General features: G+C 43.3%; 1 protein-coding gene across 1 annotated transcript; it reads left to right on the plus strand.

Annotated features, from left to right (window-relative positions):
• The first annotated feature begins 1,214 nt into the window (after positions 1–1,214).
• LOC123447930 (DNA polymerase delta catalytic subunit) lies at positions 1,215–19,858 on the plus strand. The gene is made up of 30 exons (XM_045124664.1): positions 1,215–1,542; positions 2,516–2,626; positions 2,709–2,815; positions 2,910–3,069; positions 3,279–3,474; positions 3,559–3,694; positions 3,800–3,937; positions 4,171–4,248; positions 4,344–4,435; positions 5,174–5,240; positions 5,343–5,414; positions 6,099–6,185; positions 6,903–7,022; positions 7,100–7,198; positions 7,644–7,751; positions 7,843–7,938; positions 8,114–8,179; positions 8,304–8,360; positions 8,463–8,550; positions 8,660–8,739; positions 9,423–9,536; positions 16,556–16,670; positions 16,752–16,924; positions 17,005–17,076; positions 17,169–17,243; positions 17,331–17,420; positions 17,499–17,659; positions 18,887–18,960; positions 19,056–19,143; positions 19,235–19,858. The coding sequence occupies exons 1-30, from the start codon at positions 1,239–1,241 to the stop codon at positions 19,320–19,322; spliced, it is 3,312 nt and encodes a 1,103-aa protein (XP_044980599.1). The 5' UTR covers positions 1,215–1,238; the 3' UTR covers positions 19,323–19,858.
• The last annotated feature ends 873 nt before the right edge of the window (positions 19,859–20,731 follow it).

A 20,731-nucleotide genomic window follows, 5' to 3' on the forward strand; every position in this document is an offset into this window, starting at 1 on the left:
GATCGTGTAATCAATATTTTGTATGTTGTTCGGTCACTGTTAATGGACACGTGGTGTGCGGACGATTTGGGACGGGATTTAGGCAATTGCGGTTGTAGATGTTGTTACACATTTGTACACCTAGGGCGTGTTTGGTAGCCTGCACGGAGGGTGCATGGGCCCAAAAGTTCCCTCCCCGACCTACTTTTTCCTGTTTGGTAGAGTGTATGGGCTGAGGAGAGCACGCATCAACTGATGCAAGGGCCTCAACATAGCTGAGCCGAGCACCACCACGGAGGCGAGCTGAGGAGAGCTATGCCGAGCCCATGCACACTCACCTCGCCTCGCCTTCGCCCCGCCGCTCCCCCGCTGCCTCGCCTTCGCCCTGCCGCTCCCCGACCGCCTCGCCCTCGCCCTCCTGCGCCCCTCCCGAGCCCCGGTGGCCTCGCGCGAGCTCCGACAGCCTCGCCCGAGCCCTGTCGCGCATCGCCCGAGCCCCGCCGCGCCCTTCCCGAGCCCCGACGGTCCTCACCCTCTCTCCTCCTCCTCGATCTCCACCGCATGGCCGCCGCCGCTCATCCTCCTCCTCTTCTGTCTCGTGCCACCGGGTCGCTGATCCTCCAGAACGCCAGCCCCTCCACCTCGCCTTCCTTCTCTTCGTTGTCCGGTGGCCATCAGCGGCGCCTGGATCTGGTGCAGGTGCAAGTTAGGTGAGGCTGGTGGTTCGGTGAATTCGGGCGGATTCCGTCGCTAGGCGGTGTGAGGCTGCGGATCCGACGAGGTCACGGTGGTGGAGTAGCAGGGTCTACCCCGCCGTCACCGTCGATCTACCCGCCACCTGAACTCAACATGTTTCAACCCCGCCGCAGTGGCTATCAAACACAGTCTAAAGTCAACATGTTTCAACCCCGCCGCAGTGGCTACCAAACACAGTCTAAAGTCAACATGTTTCAACAAATACATCACTACAAAACAATCACACATGCATGCATACAATATGTCCCAACTTAACATGTGTTAAAAGGGAACAACTATGCTAGAACGAGAACAACTATCAAACAACCCCTACTAACCGCGCCCAAACGTTCACGCCAGACCGGTTTACGTAAACGCTATAGGGTTGGTGTATTTCGGTGCCGCCTCCCGTATAAACCCTACATCTCCAGCAATGGCGGGAACCCCCAATTCCACTTCCCCCCGTTCCCCGCCTTTCCGCTCCTCCAGTCCCCACCCCCTCTCTCCTTCCGCCCTCTCCGGCGATGAGCTCAGTCGGGCGCGGTGGCAAACGACGGGCGGGGCCTCCCGCAGCGCCATCCCCGCTGGCGGCGAAGCGGGCCCAACCCATGCCGCCTGGCGCCCCACAGCCGCCTCCGCCGGCCGCCGCCGCGGCGGAGGAGGAGGATATGATGGACGAGGACGTTTTCCTGGACGAGACTATCCTCGCGGAGGACGAGGCGGCGCTGCTACTGCTCGACCGCGACGAGGCCCTCGCCTCCCGTCTTTCCAGGTGGAAGCGCCCCGCCCTCCCCGCCGACCTCGTCTCTGGCTGCTCCCGCTCCGTCGGTACGGCCCCATTCCCTCCACCCGCTCGTCTTCCATCCCGAGCCTGGCTAGTTCAGGTCTGCGTGGAAGGTGTAACTTGGGGCGGATCGAGTATTTTGCTCTTAAGTAACTGCCAATTGGCTAGGGGTTTGGTGTTCTTTTGTCCACAATGCCGCTTTAACCGAAGTCATCTCGTTGATGCCTGGAGTCGGGAGCCCTGGGATTTTGCGCATACAGCCTGGCGATTCAGCGCAGTTTAGGTTTAGTTAAGTTCCACATTTTGGTTGATGTGTCGATTGGATTAATGAGCACTAATAACTTTATTTTTGTTGCTGTTGGATATGGACCTTTTGAAGGTGTGCTTTATACTAAAAAATAAATGGTTTTACACTGGATGCGTGGGAGGTGATTGAATGTAAACCTATAACTGATGAATTGTGGGTTGTGAGATTATATTCAAAAGTCAAATGGAGTTATTTCTGGTCTGGAATTAGCAAAGCTTTGATATTCAAAGAGGCATAAAATCCTCCCCTGTTTTGGATGCGCTTCTCACATTGCTTCTCACATTTCTGCTCGCGATCTGGGTTGTGTCATTGGGTCTCAAATAATTATCATTTTGGATTGATACACATAACTGCATGCGTGTATAATTGTTGATTTGCTTTCTAGTTTCTACAGATTATATAAAGTTTAAAGCTCATGAACTGGGCTCTGAAGTGTCCCTCTCCCTTATAAGGGTCCATGAACCTCCATACAGTCTGCACACTTTGTATGATTTTATAATATGTTAATTACATCGGGACACAAAGAGGAGATGACGCATCCTCCGATGGCAAAATGAAATAGAAGTTTCAGGCTGTGCTTTGGAAGGACTACTTGTCATAGTACTAATAGTTGCTAGTAGTTTTGTTAATGTAAATTGGATAAATCTATATGTTACCTACACAGCTTAATCTTATTATTGATGCTGTTCTATTCTGTTTGATTTTTATAGCTTTTCAGCAGCTGGATATAGATTATGTTATTGGTGAGAGCCACAAAGAGTTTCTGCCCAACTCTTCTGGTCCTGCAGCTATCATCAGGATTTTTGGTGTCACCAGAGAAGGTTATACGTTTCTGTCTTCAAATGATTATTCTTTATCATGTGGCTTCTGCTGACGTGTAATACTATCTTATTATGTTCTCAGGTCACAGTGTGTGCTGTCAGGTGCACGGGTTTGAACCATATTTCTACATCAGCTGCCCGCCAGGAATGAGCCCTGATGATATTTCAGGCTTCAAACAAACACTAGAGGTTTTTTACTTCTATTTTAAGTTGACCCTTCTGCTCAATGAAGGTACTTTGGAAGTTCATTCTTTCCTTATACATTCTTCACAATGTACTACAGGCGAGGATGAAGGAATCAAATAGGAATAGCAGTGTGCAAAGATTTGTGAAGAGTGTTGAGCTTCTGCAGAAGCAGACAATTATGCACTACCAGCCAAATAAATCTCAGTCCTTCCTCAAGATAGTAGTTGCCCTACCTACAATGGTTGCTAGCTGTCGTGGTCAGTGGTAGTTTAAGAACAGTACACTTATTTTCCTTTGTTGTCAATTAACTTCGTTACCTCTATTTTCAATGAATAACCTTTATAGCCTAAAGAAGATATTCAGTTGCTTGTCTGCTACTTATTGTGTGAATCTTTATCTGCGGCTAGCAGCATCATCGTATTTTTACGGCTTACCACAATTGGCATATTTTTTGTGTGCATTATAGGTATCCTTGAAAGGGGCATATCGATTGGCAATCTTGGTTCAAAGAGTTTCCTGACATATGAAAGCAACATTCTCTTTGCCCTTCGCTTTATGATTGACTGCAACATTGTTGGTGGCAATTGGATTGAACTTCCTGCTGGGAAGTATAGCAAAGCAACTCGAGTCATGTCCTATTGCCAGCTAGAGTTGGATTGCCTGTATCCAAACTGAATTTAATGCCTCCATCCTTATTTCTAAATCGTGATATTGTTCATTTGGTCATTCCTTAAGTCGACCAACAGATATTCAGATTTGGTAAGCCATGCTCCTGAAGGGGAATACTCTAAGATGGCCCCCTTTCGCATATTAAGTTTTGACATCGAATGTGCTGGTCGCAAAGGACACTTCCCAGAACCAACTCATGATCCGGTTATTCAGGTTTATTTCATTACATTTGTGTTTTGATAAGCTACCACATTTAATTTCCGATGTGAATGCCTTTATGTGCATATTATCTTGACTTGCTTCCTTGGATTGAAATAGATTGCTAATTTACTCACGCTTCAAGGCGAAGCCCAGCCTTTTGTACGGAATGTCATGACTCTTAAATCATGTTCTCCCATTGTCGGAGTGGATGTAATGTCATTTGACACAGAGCGAGATATTCTACTTGCTTGGAGGGTGAGTGTTGCCTCATTCTAAGTTCACAGTGTCAGTTCTTTTTGTGATCTATGATTGTATACAGATATAACCTGTATCCATGGTTAATAAACATGTTTTTGTTTGATAGTTTCTTTGTATATACAGTTTGCTTTCTTTTTCCAGTATTACACTCTTCCAAAGTTAAATACATATCTGATGGCTGACAAGTAACTTTATTGATACCAACCTGGTTCTGCTTTGGTATTTTGCAGGATTTAATACGTGAGGCAGATCCTGATATTATAATTGGATACAATATCTGCAAATTTGACCTGCCATATCTTATTGAGGTACACCAACTTTGTAAAGTTCGCAACACTCTTACTCTTTGCCCAACCTGGCAATTTTCTATCTCTTAGTACAATATGGTTTTGCATATTTACAGAGAGCTGAAGTTCTCAAGATAGTGGAGTTTCCGCTACTTGGTCGAATCAGAAATAGCCGTGTCCGTGTCCGTGATACCACCTTCAACTCAAGGTTACCTGTTTTAAGTGCTAGTCTTTGTGCATTTTATATTTGTTTGCTCTGGTCCATGTTAGTTTGCCCCTATTGCATTGTAGACAACAAGTATTCAGTATCATTTGTGTTTGCCCATTTATGTTTAAATAGCTGTGCAATTCTTCAAGTTCTGTTTGGTTCCTTCCAGCAAGCCACTATGTTGCTGCTTCCCTTTTTTCATAAACTTGCGTGCTTACATATGCAGTCCATGTTTGATTGGTTCCATTGATGTATAATTTCTGATTTCAGATTTAGCTGAAAATATGCTGATCATGCTAATTTGATACAAATGATGACTGATTAATCCTTGTTTCAGTGTCCTCTAGTAAGTTTTAGCATTGCCATTCTCAGATATTTTATCCACAAGTTTTCTGCATTCATGTTTACATGGTCATCCATAGATATCCCCTGTATTTTTTCTGTGGTCTATAATGGGCTTTGTACAATGCAATCTTTGAGTAAACACCAGGTTTGCTGTTTATATGTCATTCTTTGCAATGAAGGATAATTAGGGAAATACCATATGATATTATGGACTTCACTATGCTTTGCAATTTTGCACCCTGCCTTAATTGTTACATGCTAATGCTACAAGATTTTATGACCCTGCAAGGTGCAATGGCATATACTGTACATAGCATTGAGCAAATAAAACTCAAGAATTTACTAGTAGAACATGAACGAATTATTAATTGCGTATTCATTACTCTTATCCAGGCAATATGGTATGCGTGAAAGTAAAGATGTAACAGTGGAGGGAAGGGTACAATTTGATCTTCTGCAGGTTGTGATCTACTGTTTTGCACAACAACTAGACCAGTAGTTTTTATTACTTTTAGTTACATGACAGTATCTCATCTTCCCTTTACTTTCTGCATGTGGGCAGGCTATGCAAAGGGATTACAAGCTCAGTTCTTATTCATTGAACTCTGTATCTGCACATTTTCTAGGGGAGCAAGTAAGTCCAACCATTTTAAGTGGCCTTAGTTGCTGTCAGCGCATCCCAAGTATTCTACTCACTCATATTCATGCAGTTATTATTCAAACTCTTGTTGTGTTGTGAGCTAAAATGGTATCTATGCCTATACAAGGGCGCATGCCTTAAGTCCCATCTGTTCATTAGTACTGATGGAATCAAACAAATTAGAATTTGGGGAAGAGTTATGCTCTTAGAAAAGGAGATTGGTTTAGTTAGGGGAATCAAGATAAAAGTTTATTAGAAAGTGAAGATCTTACTCCTGTGGGACAAGCTAAGTTGCTTATATAAAGTTCTATCATGTAATTATTTGAATTAAACAATGAAATAATTAGAAGTTCCCTCAGTCTCAGAGTCTTTCTAACACATCAAGGATGAGCCCTACCAGTTGTCGAGGACAAGTGCACTATTTCTAACCTTTGACTCTTAACCTACCAAATTATTCCGTTGTGAACCATGGTCCAGAACACGTCGGACTGGAACTCAGTTTGACTTCACTAAAATAACTTGAAACTGTGCTAATTTGCCTAATTTGATGCAAATGGCTCTATAGTACCCCCCTGTCTCGAAACGTGTCAAAAAACGTCTTACATTTCGAGACAGACTGAGTATATTGATTTAATACTCTTTCTTTTTATTGTTCTGATACTAGATTTTTATGCGCAGAAAGAGGATGTCCATCATTCAATCATATCTGATCTTCAAAATGGAAACTCAGAGACACGAAGGCGGCTTGCGGTTTATTGCTTGAAGGTCAGCTTAATTGTTCTTTGTCATCTGCTAATAAACTGCTGAAATGTGCTTATGAAGTAGCTGGCTTAGTTATGGGCATTTTGTTCTACATATCTGATCGGGCTTTGAGTTTATTTCCTTTTTTTCTTTTCTTTTCAAATGATGTCCTTGTAGGTTCTCAGAAGGATTCAGACTAATTTGGGCCAGCTTAAAACATATATATTGCTCTCACACTTATCATAAGATTTGTACCTAGTGGACTGTGGTTCATGCTTTCAACACCATCATTAGTCCGAGATTGCAATTTTATGATTCACCGATGTCATTTTCTAAACACAGTAGTCGTTTGGGAGGCAAGATTACCATTGATCTAGATGTCTAGAATGATAAAAGATAATTTTGAATCGGGACAACATACATATTAATATTTATTTGTCTAATAATCTCTTTCACTTGAAGACTTACCTTGCAACTTGCATTATGTATACTTTCCCCAAAATTATGTTATCGTCTGATGAATGAGCAACAATTCTTTTGAAAAACAGTTGCAGTACATGGAAACATTTGCTCCTTATCTCTGGTCAGTAGGTCTGCCGGTGTCTTAGTTGTCAGCTAGGATGATAGTTGTGCAAAATGACCTGTAAATTTTGTACTCCTATCTTTGAGTTGATCACTAGCCTTTTGCCCTTTCCTCGAAGTATGTTTCCAACATGCTCTTTTCCATTTCTGTACACACAGGATGCTTATCTTCCACAACGACTGTTAGATAAATTGATGTACATCTACAACTACGTAGAGATGGCGAGGGTCACAGGAGTTCCCATTTCTTTCCTGCTCTCGAGGGGACAGAGCATTAAGGTGACAACAACATCAAATTCTGCCAATAGATATATTCCACTTCAGCATTCTAACAGGAATTTCAATTTGGTCTTCAGGTCCTCTCACAGTTACTGAGGAAAGCAAAACAGAGAAACCTTGTTATACCAAACATAAAGGGCCAAAGTTCTGGGCAAGATACCTTTGAGGGTGCAACTGTAAGTCGATGGACATGATCTGCATTTTCCTACCTCATTGTTTTTCTTGTCATGCTGCAGTAGCAGCTATTACACTTGCTACATACTCCTATTTATCATGCCACGAAAACATCAATTGCACATTACGACCCTTTGAATTGCTTGCCTTGAAGTGACCATATAGATATTTGTTATGTGAGCTAAGTAAAATTTCCATACTGTCAAGTTATCACCACTAATGTAAAAAAACTACTGTGGATGCATGTGTAACGCATCTTCATTGCTTACCATGAACACATATTTGAGTATACCAACTCTCTTTCCACCTGGGAAGTAAGGAAGCATTCAACAATATTGTTTACTTCTCCATTTTCTAAACTGGTCATACAATGAAAAATACAATTCTTTTTTCTGTTTTATTGTCCAATGATTCTTGTTTTCTGACATCTGTCACCCTTCAATTTAGGTTTTGGAGGCAAGGGCTGGATTTTATGAGAAGCCCATTGCAACTTTGGACTTTGCTTCTCTGTATCCATCCATCATGATGGCCCATAACCTATGCTACTGCACTTTGGTAAACATAATTCTTTTAATTGCTATGCTAATATCTAAAAAAGCAATACTGTATGGAAATTGGGTTAATGTGTATTCAAATGGTTTTTAAGGTTCCCCCTGAGGATGTCCGTAAACACAACTTGCCTCCAGAAAGCCTCTACAAAACTCCATCTGGTGAAATATTTGTGAAACCAGAGTTGCAAAAGGTATTTCTTTCCCGACAATTGACTCTTCTAACAATTCCGTGGAAAAAGTGACGGTTATGTGCATGGACCGGGGCTGGGGTACCACTTCTATGTTCTATTATATTTTTTTGTTTCCTGGCACGGTAAGCAATCTTCGTGACAGAAGCAGTGTTCCCTAACCAATATCCAATATCAGGGTATACTTCCTGAAATCCTTGAAGAACTGTTGGCTGCTCGAAAAAGAGCAAAAGCAGATTTGAAGGTATATTTCTCCCATGTTATTACTGTGGGAAAGTTATAGTCCAGACTCTTTAGATTTGTAAATGCTAAACATTGTGCATTACATGTCTTCAATCCTATATTATAATCACCAGTAACCTTTTCAGGAAGCAAAGGACCCATTCGAAAGGGCGGTTCTTGATGGTCGCCAGCTTGCCCTAAAAGTACTTAAATATTTATTTCCTAACACTCTTGGCCCCCTCAAACAGTGGTACATAAAACACGGACTCCTCAGATCTTGACATTGTTTAATGGTTCTATTTCAGATAAGTGCAAATTCAGTTTATGGTTTTACTGGTGCTACTGTTGGTCAATTGCCCTGTTTAGAGATTTCTTCTAGTGTTACAAGTTATGGTGAGCATGAATTCTTCATTTAATATAGTTCACGTGTACATTGTGTAGTAACCTGAAAAATGCAAAAACATGTTGAATTGTGTGGTACTGAAGCATTTTTATTCTACAGGTAGACAGATGATTGAGCATACAAAGAAGCTTGTTGAAGATAAATTCACAACAGTTGGAGGCTATGAGCATAATGCAGAGGTGTACTATCAGTTACTGTATCCTGTGTTTGTATAAGCTTGCAATATTCCATGTTAACTTGTCTGCTCTACATTAGCAAGTTGTCAAGCCTTCAGTTACCCATTTCCATCTGATACACCAGATATGAATCCATGAGGCATTCTATGTCAGATTCGAACCGATGACTTGTATTTGCACACTCAGTTCCTTAGCATTTACTACCTGTAGATCTGGCCATCTCAGTGAGACATGGTGGCAGATCCTTCCCATAAAGGAGTGTCGGAACTACATAACATTAATTTTGGCTGGATATTAGCACAATGTTGGCTCAGAACTATTTGTTATGTCCCTGCAAAGCTGGCAGTTTTGTGAAGTGTCATTAGTCTCAAATGACATGTGGGACCTGGACCCACATGGTATTCTCACAGCTGGTGTCATTTTTCCAAAATACAACTTTGCAGTGGCATGTTTCTTATTTTTCCCAAATTTTATATGCAAGTAGCAACCTCAGGACCTTGTTCATGTGATATCTTGCTTCCACACATTCAGTTAGTTTGCAGGCTAGATATCAGCATAATAATCACTTTCGATCTGTATGCAAGCTCCTTTTTCCTGTATATGCACTTGGTTAGTCTATCTGTTGGAATTTTCACACTTCTCATTCATGTTCTGATGGTTGACGCAAATTCTTTTGGACATTCCAGGTGATTTATGGTGATACCGATTCTGTGATGGTACAGTTTGGTGTTTCTACAGTCAAGGACGCAATGAAATTGGGAAGAGAAGCTGCAGAATATATTAGTGGAACATTTATTAAGGTGACTACAGAAATACTATTTTCATTCACTTGGTATTGTAACATTGTTTTGAGGGAAAACAGGGGGGAATATCCCACTCTATAAGTTTATATCAGTAAGAAGGGAAGTTTGGAGATACATAAGTAAAGCAGCAGCAACAACAAAGCCCTGTCAAGTTGGGGTAGGCTAGATTTGAAACCCATAAGATCTTGAAACCTAGTCATTGTTGTGGCACATGGATAGCTATCCGCGGCTAGTTCTTTGGTGATATTCCAGTTCTTCAAGTTACGGATTCTTCTCATGTCAAGTTTGGTCTACCCTGACCTTTCTAGACATTATCAGCACACTTTAATCTTCCGCGATGCATCGATGCTTCTGGAGGCCTGCGTTGTATATGCCCAAACCATCTCAGACGATGTTGGACAAGCTTCTCTTCAATTGGTGCTACCCCGACTCTTATCACGTATGCCATAATTCCGGACCTGATCCTTTCTTGTGTGGCCACATACATAAGTAAAGCAACAAAGACAAAATCTATGAACTATCATCAGCTATCTATTTTTAAATAGATAGTAGGACCCCATCTTACAATCATGAAGTTTACTCTTGACGTTCTTATGATTCCGTAAAAAAGGACCATGTTCTTCAAGATGTTACTATTTCTTGTAGTCAGATGCTTCATGATGCTAGTATAATGACCTCCTTATGAAATGGCTGCCCACTAGAAGGACTGGGCGCGCTTTGCTGCGCCATTAGATTAAAAAAACCTAATCACTTTGTTTCAAAATACAATGTGTATTACGTTTTTAAAATGTCAAAACTTTTAAATTTGATTAAATTTGTAGATAAATTTTTTTTTTTGAGAAAACGCAAAGAGCCTTGCGTTTCTTTGTATTGAAAAGAAGGGGGATTACAGCCTCCTAAGAGGCGATTACAGCATGGTTACAAGGGGTTTAGTGGACATCCCAGGATGGGGGCAAGACTACCTAAGCCCTTTGTCCCCGGCTCTAGCCCAACACCTCATCTCATCTTTGATCCTATCCAAGAGCTCGTCGAGCGACGGAGTAATATGGTCGAATACACACACATTCCTATGTTTCCAGATCATCCAGGGCACCAGTAGCGCGGCAGACCTCAGCGCCTTGCGGAGCGATGGTGGTGTGGCATCTCTCGCCCTCATCCACCAGTCCTGGATGGAGACATCATGCTCCGGCGGAGGGGCCAGTAGGCGCAGCCAAGATAGGGCCTCGTGCCAGGCCTGCCACGCGAAGGGGCAGGTGAGCAGCAGGTGTCGGATGGTCTCCGGCTCTTGGTCGCATAGCAGGCAGCGGGTGTGATGGGGAAGGCCTCGGCGAGCGAGTCTTTCCGCGGTCCAGCATCGGTCCAGGTTCGCAAGCCAGTGAAAGAACTTGACCTTCGGCGGGGCCCATCCCTTCCAGATGAGCTGCCATGAACGGCATGTCAATGATCCGTGGAAGGTTGCCTGATAGCAAGACCTCGCCGAGTAGACACCGTTGGCCGTCCATTTCCAGACGAGCTTGTCCGGCTCGGCGGACAGTATAGTGTGCGCCACAAGCTGCCATGTCCTCAGGTATTGGCCGATCTCTTGCAGACCCACTACGCCGCGAATGTCTCGTGCCCAGTCATTGCCGGCGATGCCTTCCGCCACCGTCCGCGCTCTTCTTCTGTTCTTGGGAATGCAAAGGTATAGCAGGGGTGCTAGCTCGCGTATAGACTGCCCGTGCAGCCAGTGGTCTTCCCAGAACAGCGCCGTGTGACCATCGCCTACCACCATGAAGGTGGAGGCGTAGAAAAGGCCGAGCTCCTCGTGGGAGAACTGCAGGTCGAGGCCTTGCCAAGCTCGGTCAGCGTCCGTCCTAGATAGCCAGAGCCATCGGAGTCTGAGTGCGAGCCCCGTGCGCTCGAGGTCTCGGATGCCCAGCCCGCCATATGCGAGCGGCCGGTTGACCGCGCGCCAGTTCACGTGGCAGTGTCCTCCAAGCGCAGCCTCGCGACCAACCCAGAGAAAGCCACGCTGGATCTTCTCTAGTTGCTTCAGAGTCTTCTTCAGGGGCGCTAAGGCAAGCATCTGGTGAGTTGGAATCGCGCTGAGGACCGATTTAACCAATGCCAGCCCCCCGGCCTTGTTCATGAGCCATGCTTTCCATGACGGGAGGCGGCCAGCCACAGCGTCGACCAGCGGCTGCATCTGTGCCGCCGAGGGTCGACGGGTGGTGAGCGGGATGCCCAGGTAAGTGATGGGCAGGTCCGCCGACTGGCAGCCCAGCGCCTCCAGCAGGGCGGCGCCATCCTCGTCGCCATGCAGGGTCGTGCCCGAGCTCTTGCTGTAGTTGACCTGCAGGCCCGATGCAGTCTCGAAGATACCCAGAATGCTCTTCACCGCGAGCACCTCATCCATCTCAGCATGGTAAAACAGCATCACCTCGTCGGCATATAGAGAAATGGCCGGGATGTTGTGGCGGGGGTGCAGGCGCCGAAGGATGCCGGTCTGGAGCGCCCGGTGCATGAGGCGGGCAAGCGTGTCGACTGCCAGGACAAATAACTGCGGCGATGTGGAGTCACCTTGGCGCAGCCCGCGACGGTGCCAGATCGGGGGGCCAGGCACTCCATTGAGCATGACTCGTGTGCTGGCCGAAGATAAGAGAATGGCCAGCCATTCCATGAACCTGTCCCCGAACCCATATTGGCGCAGAACCTCGAAGAGGAACGGCCAGGATATGGAATCGAAAGCCCGCGTGAGATCGAGCTTGAGCATAATGCACGGCGCGCCCAGGTGGAGCATCCGAAGAGACTGCCGGACGAGCATGAAATTGTCGTGGAGCGAGCGTCCGGCGATGAAGGCGTTCTGGTTGCGGCTAACCAGGCTATCAAGCTTAGGAGCGATGCGCAACGATAGAACTTCCGCGAATATCTTGGCCGCGATGTGTATCAGGCAAATCGGCCGGTAGTCGCCGAGCTTGTGGGCATCTGCGCGCTTCGGCAGCAGGGTGAGTAGGGCTTGGTTGAGCTTACCAAACCCTCTCCCTCGTAGCATGTATAGCTGCTCAAAGACGTCCATGATGTCTTGCCTGACGATGCCCCAGCAGGAGCGCAGGAATTCGACGGTGAACCCGTCTGGCGCTGGTGCCTTATGCGCCGACATGCGTCTCACCGCAGCCCAGATCTCCTCAGGGGTAAATGGCGCCTCCAGGCTGCCAAGGTCACCGGGCGCGATGAGCTGCTCAAGGTCAAGCGTGTGCGCCCGGTCCACGGCAGTGCCCAGCAGCCTGTTGAAGTGCGCGAATGCCGCATGTGCCATCTCCTCGTGATTAGATTCATCGTTAAATGAATTTTCATATTTTTTATTTAATATTATGGATGTCGATATTTTTGCTCTCAACTTGGTCAAAGTTGAAGAATTTGACTTTCCAAAAGACTAATACCCCTTATATTTTGAAACTAATGGAATATTTCGTTTGATGTGTGGGGGAGATGACATAGTGTGTTTTATTTTTAATTATAATTCGGTAATTTGATGAGCCTTTCGTGGTGTGATTCTATATTATATGCTAACCAACTTTATATATGTGGGAAAATTTCTACATCGACGGCTGCATGGGCATGATTGATATGTTTTTATAGGTCGGTTGCTGTCGATTGATTTGAAAAACTGTTGGTTTGATCAAAATTGTAAACCAAACCCATTAAGAAGCATAGTGTATTTGTCTAAAGAATTGAACGAGAGAGTTCTGAGAAATTGTTGACCCGGTCAAAATCGGGTGACCCAGTTTTAATTGGAGACTTGGAGACCTCAATTGAATGCGACTCTTTAAAACTAAGGAGTATAGTGTTATAGAGGTATAAATAAATAATTAAATGAAAGAGCTTTGAGAAATTGTTGACCAGATCAAAAATCGGGTGTCACAATGTCAATTGGATACCTGAATTGAATGTGGGCTCTCCAATTCTAGGGAGATTAGTGTTATACACTTATACTCCCTCTGTCCTAAAATAAGTGTCGTTGATCTAGTATAAAATTTGTACTAGTTTAGTACTAAATCCGCCACACTTATTTTGGGACGGAGGGAGTAGTATATTCTGAAACTTAAAAGATCTTGGACAGATAGTCCAATAACCCGACTTGGACACAGAAATCCCCATCAGACGTTAGCAAAGGGGCACCCAGAAAACAAATGGTCTCTAATATGACCTTGTGAGCTGAGCTATACACATCTTATAAGTACAGTTGAATCTAATTGCCATGTTATCCATGTAGAACCATTGCAACTGAGGTTCCGCCCATACCATTGCCAAAACTTATTAGCAATAGTGAATCCAGTATTTATATAAACAAAACTACTTAGTGCTAGGTTACTGGTGTTATTTCCATCCTCTAGCATTTTTCAGCCGATAAAACTTTTTATTCTAATCCTGGTTCAACCTGTTCAGTTTGTTTGAATTTTATTTTATCTTGTGCCAAATTCAGGATAATTGTCAGATGTTTCTTAGAATACCACAAAATAGTGTGGTCTCCAGTACATTGCAAATGATATATAAACATTTTTTGACTGTTACCTCCGAGAACTTCTATTATCCTATTAATTGACTAGATCTTATCCTGATTTGGGTAATGCCCTAGGTTATCCCTTTGCTGATCTTATAATTGTGTCATGGGCGTGTCCCCAACCTGAGCCAGGGTGTTATCAGTTTAGTGCCAGGGAGCGACCATTGTAGGGCCACCGTCCCAAAAGGAGCGGCAACCTGATAATTAAAATTAGTCATTTAGTTAGCACTGGCCTTAAGCCCATTAGAATTTAGAGGTATGTTAGTGTGTTAGTGATAAGATCCAGTTTGTTATGTTAGCTTGATATGTTAAGTATTAATTTCTTAGAGGACTAGCTAATTGCCCGTGCATTGCAATAGGAGCATACATATTTTAGTGGTTCAACACAATCATGTCTCCTCATGCACATCATACGTTATTGTCGTCCAATATCATTTTTTGTTATAATTAGCAAATGCCGACGTAGCATGACTCATCCCCTGCCACCGCAAAAGATTGCGCGGGGGAGAAAGAAGCCACGGGGGCCTGGGCCGAGGACAGCATGAGCTACAACGTGGTAGTTGCGAGGAGAAGTGCTGTGGCGAGTGGGAGTGATTCCCTTTTCTCAGCGCCGCCAGCATCCGCATGGTTTGCCTCATCTGCTCGGATCAGCGTGTCTCTGATAAGGATACACCTCGGCAAAACCGGTCCTGATATTCAGGAGGCCCTAGGGCGAATTTTGAACAATGCGCATACCTCTTATAGTAAAACAAAATTATTCCCTCTTTTGTATCCATGCCTAAAAAATGTTTATGATAAGCTGTATACATTGCCACATAATAACTTCCAATAGATTCAACAATTTCAGGAAAACATTTTTAATTCTAAACCAAATAAAATTTCTGAAATAAGAGCTGAAACAAGAAATTAAAATATTGTCTAATCTTTAAATCTCGAAGAAAAATGCATATGTCACACACGGAAAATAAATCAGGGCATATAGATCCATCTGTACGTGCATCATAAATCAAAGAAGAGAAACACCGTACAAGGAAAGTGTAGAAAATAATGCCAGAATTGACAGCTTGCCCTGAACTGCAGATTGTGTGCACCTGACACCAGTCCGGATGGCTCGCACAAAATATCAATATAAGAAGTAATAGACGAAGAAAATCAACTACTCCCTCCGTCCCAGAATTCTTGTCTTAGGTTTGTCTAAAAATGAATGTATCAACATACTAAAACGTGACTAGATACATTAATTTGTAGACAAATCTAAGACAATTTTTTTGGGACGGAGGGAGTATGAAATAAATATATTAAAAGTTGAGTTGCAGGAACCATTGCAAAGGTTATATCTATTGATTAGCCCCTTGCTTGAGGAACATGAATGGTCTAAAAGAGGCGATATGCTTGAAGAAATGCAACAGCAGTAAAGAAAGGTAGCAGCAGCATTTTCATTTTTTGACGGGAAGTGAAAAGGAAAAAATTGAGCCCTATCACGTTAATAGGTTGGGCCTTCTGGCCTGTTCAATTTCTCTACTGCATGTACGTAGATGGGCCTATGCCCCCCGTAAAAGATGGGTGTATTTGCTCGCAGGCGAGCAGGCAGCCATATAACAAGCTCGCATGCACACTGCCGAAAACTCCGGACAAACTGGACACAACAAAATCGGTGGGAAGCATGGAGGACGGATGGACAGAACGGGTGACATGGGGAGAGGCGGACGAAAAGAAGACGCACGATGGAGAGTTACGTTCTTTTTAGATAAGAGAGGTATAAGTAGGTCATCTCTATAATAGGGATAGTATGTACCCCGTGACATTCATCCTAAGTCTCTAGTGTCCTTCCCTAATAGTCACAAGCCTGGTCACCCTCTAAGGTGACTCGTATCTTTCAATCTGATCAGGGCTTGGAGATGTGTGTAAGGAGTATTTCTAGACTAATTCTACTTGGATTGAAGGCCTGGCCATTGGGAAAGATAAATCCAACCAGTTAGTCAAGCAATTGGTGATCCCATTAGAAGCAATGTGTAAAAGTAGAAGGAATTGGGGCGTTGAGGGGATCAGGGGCTACATTTTCTTTAGAATTATATTCATTTAATAGGGCCAAGATCCAAGGGTTGTAAATGGTTCAGGTGGGGTTGTGAGGGAGCTATAGTCTACGTTGTGCTAAGGAATTTGTGGCCAGCTTCACCAGCTCTTTCTCATCTGTTGTGAGTGTTTTATCACCATTAATTTGGTTCTTGCTACGAGGCTCATCCACTTTGTTCTTGGCAGTTGCATGCTTGTTTGGTATCTCATTATATCAGATCAGATCCTGTAACTGCTGCACATTAGTACAGTGTCATATTATAGTATGTTCGTTCCTGTAATAAGCTCTAGCTGAATTTAAGTCCTTGTCTTCCTGTTCTAAGTTTATAACCCAAGTATCCAATTTTGTTAAACTAATAACTTTTAATTTTAATATTGGTTGATTTTTACATCTGTCGTGCAGCCCATCAAGCTAGAGTTTGAGAAAGTATATTTCCCATACCTACTGATCAGCAAGAAGAGATATGCTGGTTTGTACTGGACAAATCCTGAGAAATTTGACAAAATGGACACAAAAGGTAATTTGTGTATTACATAGTTGTCTGAGGTGTCATCCTACTTTCCTGCTTTAACATGTGTTCTTCTACCTTTACGTACAGGTATTGAAACAGTTAGAAGGGACAACTGTTTATTGGTAAAGAACCTGGTGACTGAGTGCCTTCATAAAATACTAGTGGACCGAGATGTTCCTGGTGCTGTTCAATATGTCAAGAATACCATATCTGATCTATTAATGAACCGTGTGGACTTGTCACTTCTAGTTATAACGAAGGTGACTTAGTATGCAATTCACCCATAAATATTACTAAAGCTTGAAATCCTCTGGTTACTCACAATGGCTCTGATCTGCAGGGTTTGACAAAAACAGGAGAAGACTACGCTGTAAAAGCTGCCCATGTGGAGCTTGCTGAGAGGATGCGGAAGGTACGGACACTTGATAATCTTTGTTCATTTCTTGCGTAGATTGGGAACATGTGACTGGCATTGATGAGATTAATTCTGATTCTTTTGAGCAGAGGGATGCTGCCACTGCACCAACTGTTGGCGACCGGGTTCCTTACGTTATAATAAAAGCAGCAAAAGGGGCAAAGGTAACTCATGTGTACTTGCTGTTTGAGTCGTATATTACTTGTGTTATAGTAGTAGCTGTTTTGATACAATTGTCTTTCTGCATACAGGCATATGAGAAGTCAGAGGATCCAATTTACGTTCTGGATAATAACATTCCAATAGATCCTCAGTACTACCTTGAGAATCAAATTAGCAAAGTTTGTCCAGAACACCCTTCTTTATATCCAAAACTTATTTTTTTCCACTTCTAATGAATTATAAAATGTTATTGTCAGCCACTGTTGAGAATATTTGAGCCAATTCTGAAGAACGCAAGCAGAGAACTGCTTCATGGAAGTCATACCAGAGCTGTTTCAATCTCAACACCTTCAAACAGCGGGATAATGAAATTTGCAAAGAAACAACTGACTTGCCTTGGATGCAAAGCAGTTATAAGGTAATTCTCCTACAATGCTGCAAGACATTATGCACTCTATTTTCCTTCTGGTGGACCTGTGAGCATTTGCTTCCCAATATTTAATTCTGCAGTGGAGATGCCCTCTTACCGTAAAACGACCTTTCATTCTAGGGAAAATCTAACTAACTGCGCCGCATCTTGTTGTTAGCGTGCGGCGGCTTGCGCACTCTTCGTCATGGATGCATGCAGATTCGTTCTAAATGATCGAAATTCAAAAAGTTTTATCTTTGAAACCGTTAGTTCGATCGATGATCCGTTTTCGCCGTTGACTTTGTTTCGATGAAATCTTTAAAACTAGATCCCATGTCGACATGTTTCGACAACTTTTTTGTTTCTTGTACTTATCATATTTGTTGTACGTACTTGTCATATTAGTAAGTACTTACTTGTTTGATAAAAAATAACTTAATCGTCATAATTTTTTAAAAATTACGTATAAATATGACATCTTGACATAATCGAACGAGCAAGCACAAACAACATTTTTAGGACGATAACGTGTAAAAATATGACAACTCAGCATATTTAAAATCGACGACCACAAGAAATATATTTTTTTGTAATTGTTAGTAAATATGACAAGTCGGCATAATTAAACTAGCAAACACACAAAATATTTTTCTGACAAAGTTGTATGTAAATATGACAAGTTAACATATTTAAATTGGCAAACCAAACCTATGACATGCGTTTATATCATGTATAATGAAAATTGCTACAAGACAACAATCATTTGTCAAACACGGTCGTCGGGTTTAAGCAAGCGTAGTTGACAAAAATCTATACACACAGTTGCCAAGTTGACAACTAAGTTAATTAAATATGGCTACTAAGTGTCTCATAATCTTAACAACTAAATAATAGTAATCTGGCAACTATAAATGAAAAAAAAAGTTGTCGAAACATGTCGACATGGATCTAGTTTAGAAGATCTCGTTGCGAGAAAGCTAACGGTGAAAACGGATCGTCAATTGGATTTGTAGTTCAAGAGATGAAACTTTTTGAAAATTCAACATTAAAAGAATCATGGATTAGCTTGCATGTATGACGGTAAACCACCGCACGGGAAGGCGCTCATGCGGCGCAGCTATATACTATATAGTGGCTTCCTTCATTCTAATATTCCTATTCCAGCAGTAAAACCATAATTTTACTACCTTCTCTGTAATGACCCAGTCTTCTAACCGACCCATTGTCACCCTGCAGTGGTCCTAACCAAACACTGTGCTCACATTGCAAGGGAAGGGAAGCAGAGTTATACTGCAAAACAGTAGCAAATGGTAGGATATCAATCCTCTGAAATGTTTCTCAAAATGGTAAAAGGCACTGTCTCCAAGCGTCTGATGACCCACTGGTTTATCTTTAACATCCACAGTTTCTGATCTGGAGATGCTCTTTGGGAAGCTATGGACGCAATGCCAGGAGTGCCAAGGCTCCCTACACCAGGACGTTCTGTGCACCAGGTTTGCTCACTAAAATTTGTTCACCAGCACACTCTAATCTTTGAACTTGAACCAAAAGCTTAAAACTCCTGTTGGTATCATACCGTTGTAGTCGGGACTGCCCTATTTTCTACCGGCGGAGGAAGGCACAGAAGGACATGGCTGAAGCTAGGGTGCAGCTTGACCGCTGGGACTTCTGAGTCCTCTAAATGCTCTGAAAACTGGCAGCCTCCGCCAACTTGTGAGGGTGTAATTGCAAATGGCACGCTGCTGCTAAGATCACGTAAATGCATCATGATGCATGATGGGCCAGGGCTACGGTTGGAGATCGGCAGTGTTTGCTCTGAGTTGGAATGGGGTTTGAGGTAGGCCCTTGTATGGTTCATGTGTGTGTCTGCTTAGTTGGGCGGAGTATCAACCCTGCAAGACGGTTAATTGCTGCCTGCCTAATTGTGCCGGACTGCTGATGCGTAACTAGAAGTAGAACAACTCATCTTGTAACTTGGTCAGAACTTGTATGTAGCACATGTTTTTGTAATTTGTCCTGCCCAATTATATTTGAGAAAAGATTTAAAAAAATCATTTGTGTTCTACATTATGCATGAGTTTTTTGTTTGTTTTGTAAACTTGGAGAGTTCCTCGAATTGTTGATCCTAAAATATCTTGATTGTGTTTTGGGAGTTGTGAAGACGAAGGAAGCACATGCATGCAGAGCTGGGCGGGAGCTCTTTTTTTTTGAGACAATCTTGTGAAGCTTTATTTAACCGTGACCAATGTTTATAGGAATGAAAGAAAAATCATCGGGATTGTCTAACCACAAATGATGGCTAACCCCTAACCTAATGACACGCTTCATTAAATTGCTAGTCTCGAAATCCGAACTCCTAAACTCATGAACAAAAGTATAGGAGATAAATGAGTTTTCATGATCTATAGTTTCATGCAATATAACTTCATAGTTTAACGGATTCCCTTGCTTGATATCATCCGCCAGAACCTTGCAATCTAAAACCGGGCGGGAGCTCTTGTTCAGCTTCTTTAGTGCCGGAGCTGAAACCGGACGGGAGCTCCTGTTTGGCTCCTTTAGTGCCAGAGCAGGTTCCTCGCGCCCATGCGAGAGCTTACTGGACCTTGGCCCAAAAACTTCCTCACACCTTAAAAAAAAAAGGATTGCAGGTGTGCGTTCCTGTTGAAGAACGTTGTATAGGAAATCATTTTTTTTCTACGATCATTAAGATCAATCTAGGAGATGCACATCTATGAAAGGAGAGATTGAGTCTACATACCTTTATAGATCGCTAAGCGGAAGCGTTAAAGAAAACGGTTGATGTAGTGGTACGTTTTCGCGATCCTATCACGATCCGTCCCACGAACTCCCGAGCGACGAATGGACAACACCTTCACGTTCAGCACACATACATCTTCCAGCAAGCAAGGGTGGAGTGGTAGATGAGTTTCCCGACAACGCGACGGCGTGACGGTGGTGGTGGAGTAGTTGTTCCGGCACGCTTCGCCAAGCAACACCGAGAAAACTAAAGGAGGACACGATCTAGAGGGAGGGGCTGCGCCGTGGTGTGTGTGTGTTGCAACCCTCCCTCCCCTCACATAT

This window comes from Hordeum vulgare, chromosome 4H, assembly GCF_904849725.1.
Source record: "Hordeum vulgare subsp. vulgare chromosome 4H, MorexV3_pseudomolecules_assembly, whole genome shotgun sequence".
Classification (NCBI taxonomy): Eukaryota; Viridiplantae; Streptophyta; class Magnoliopsida; order Poales; family Poaceae; genus Hordeum; species Hordeum vulgare.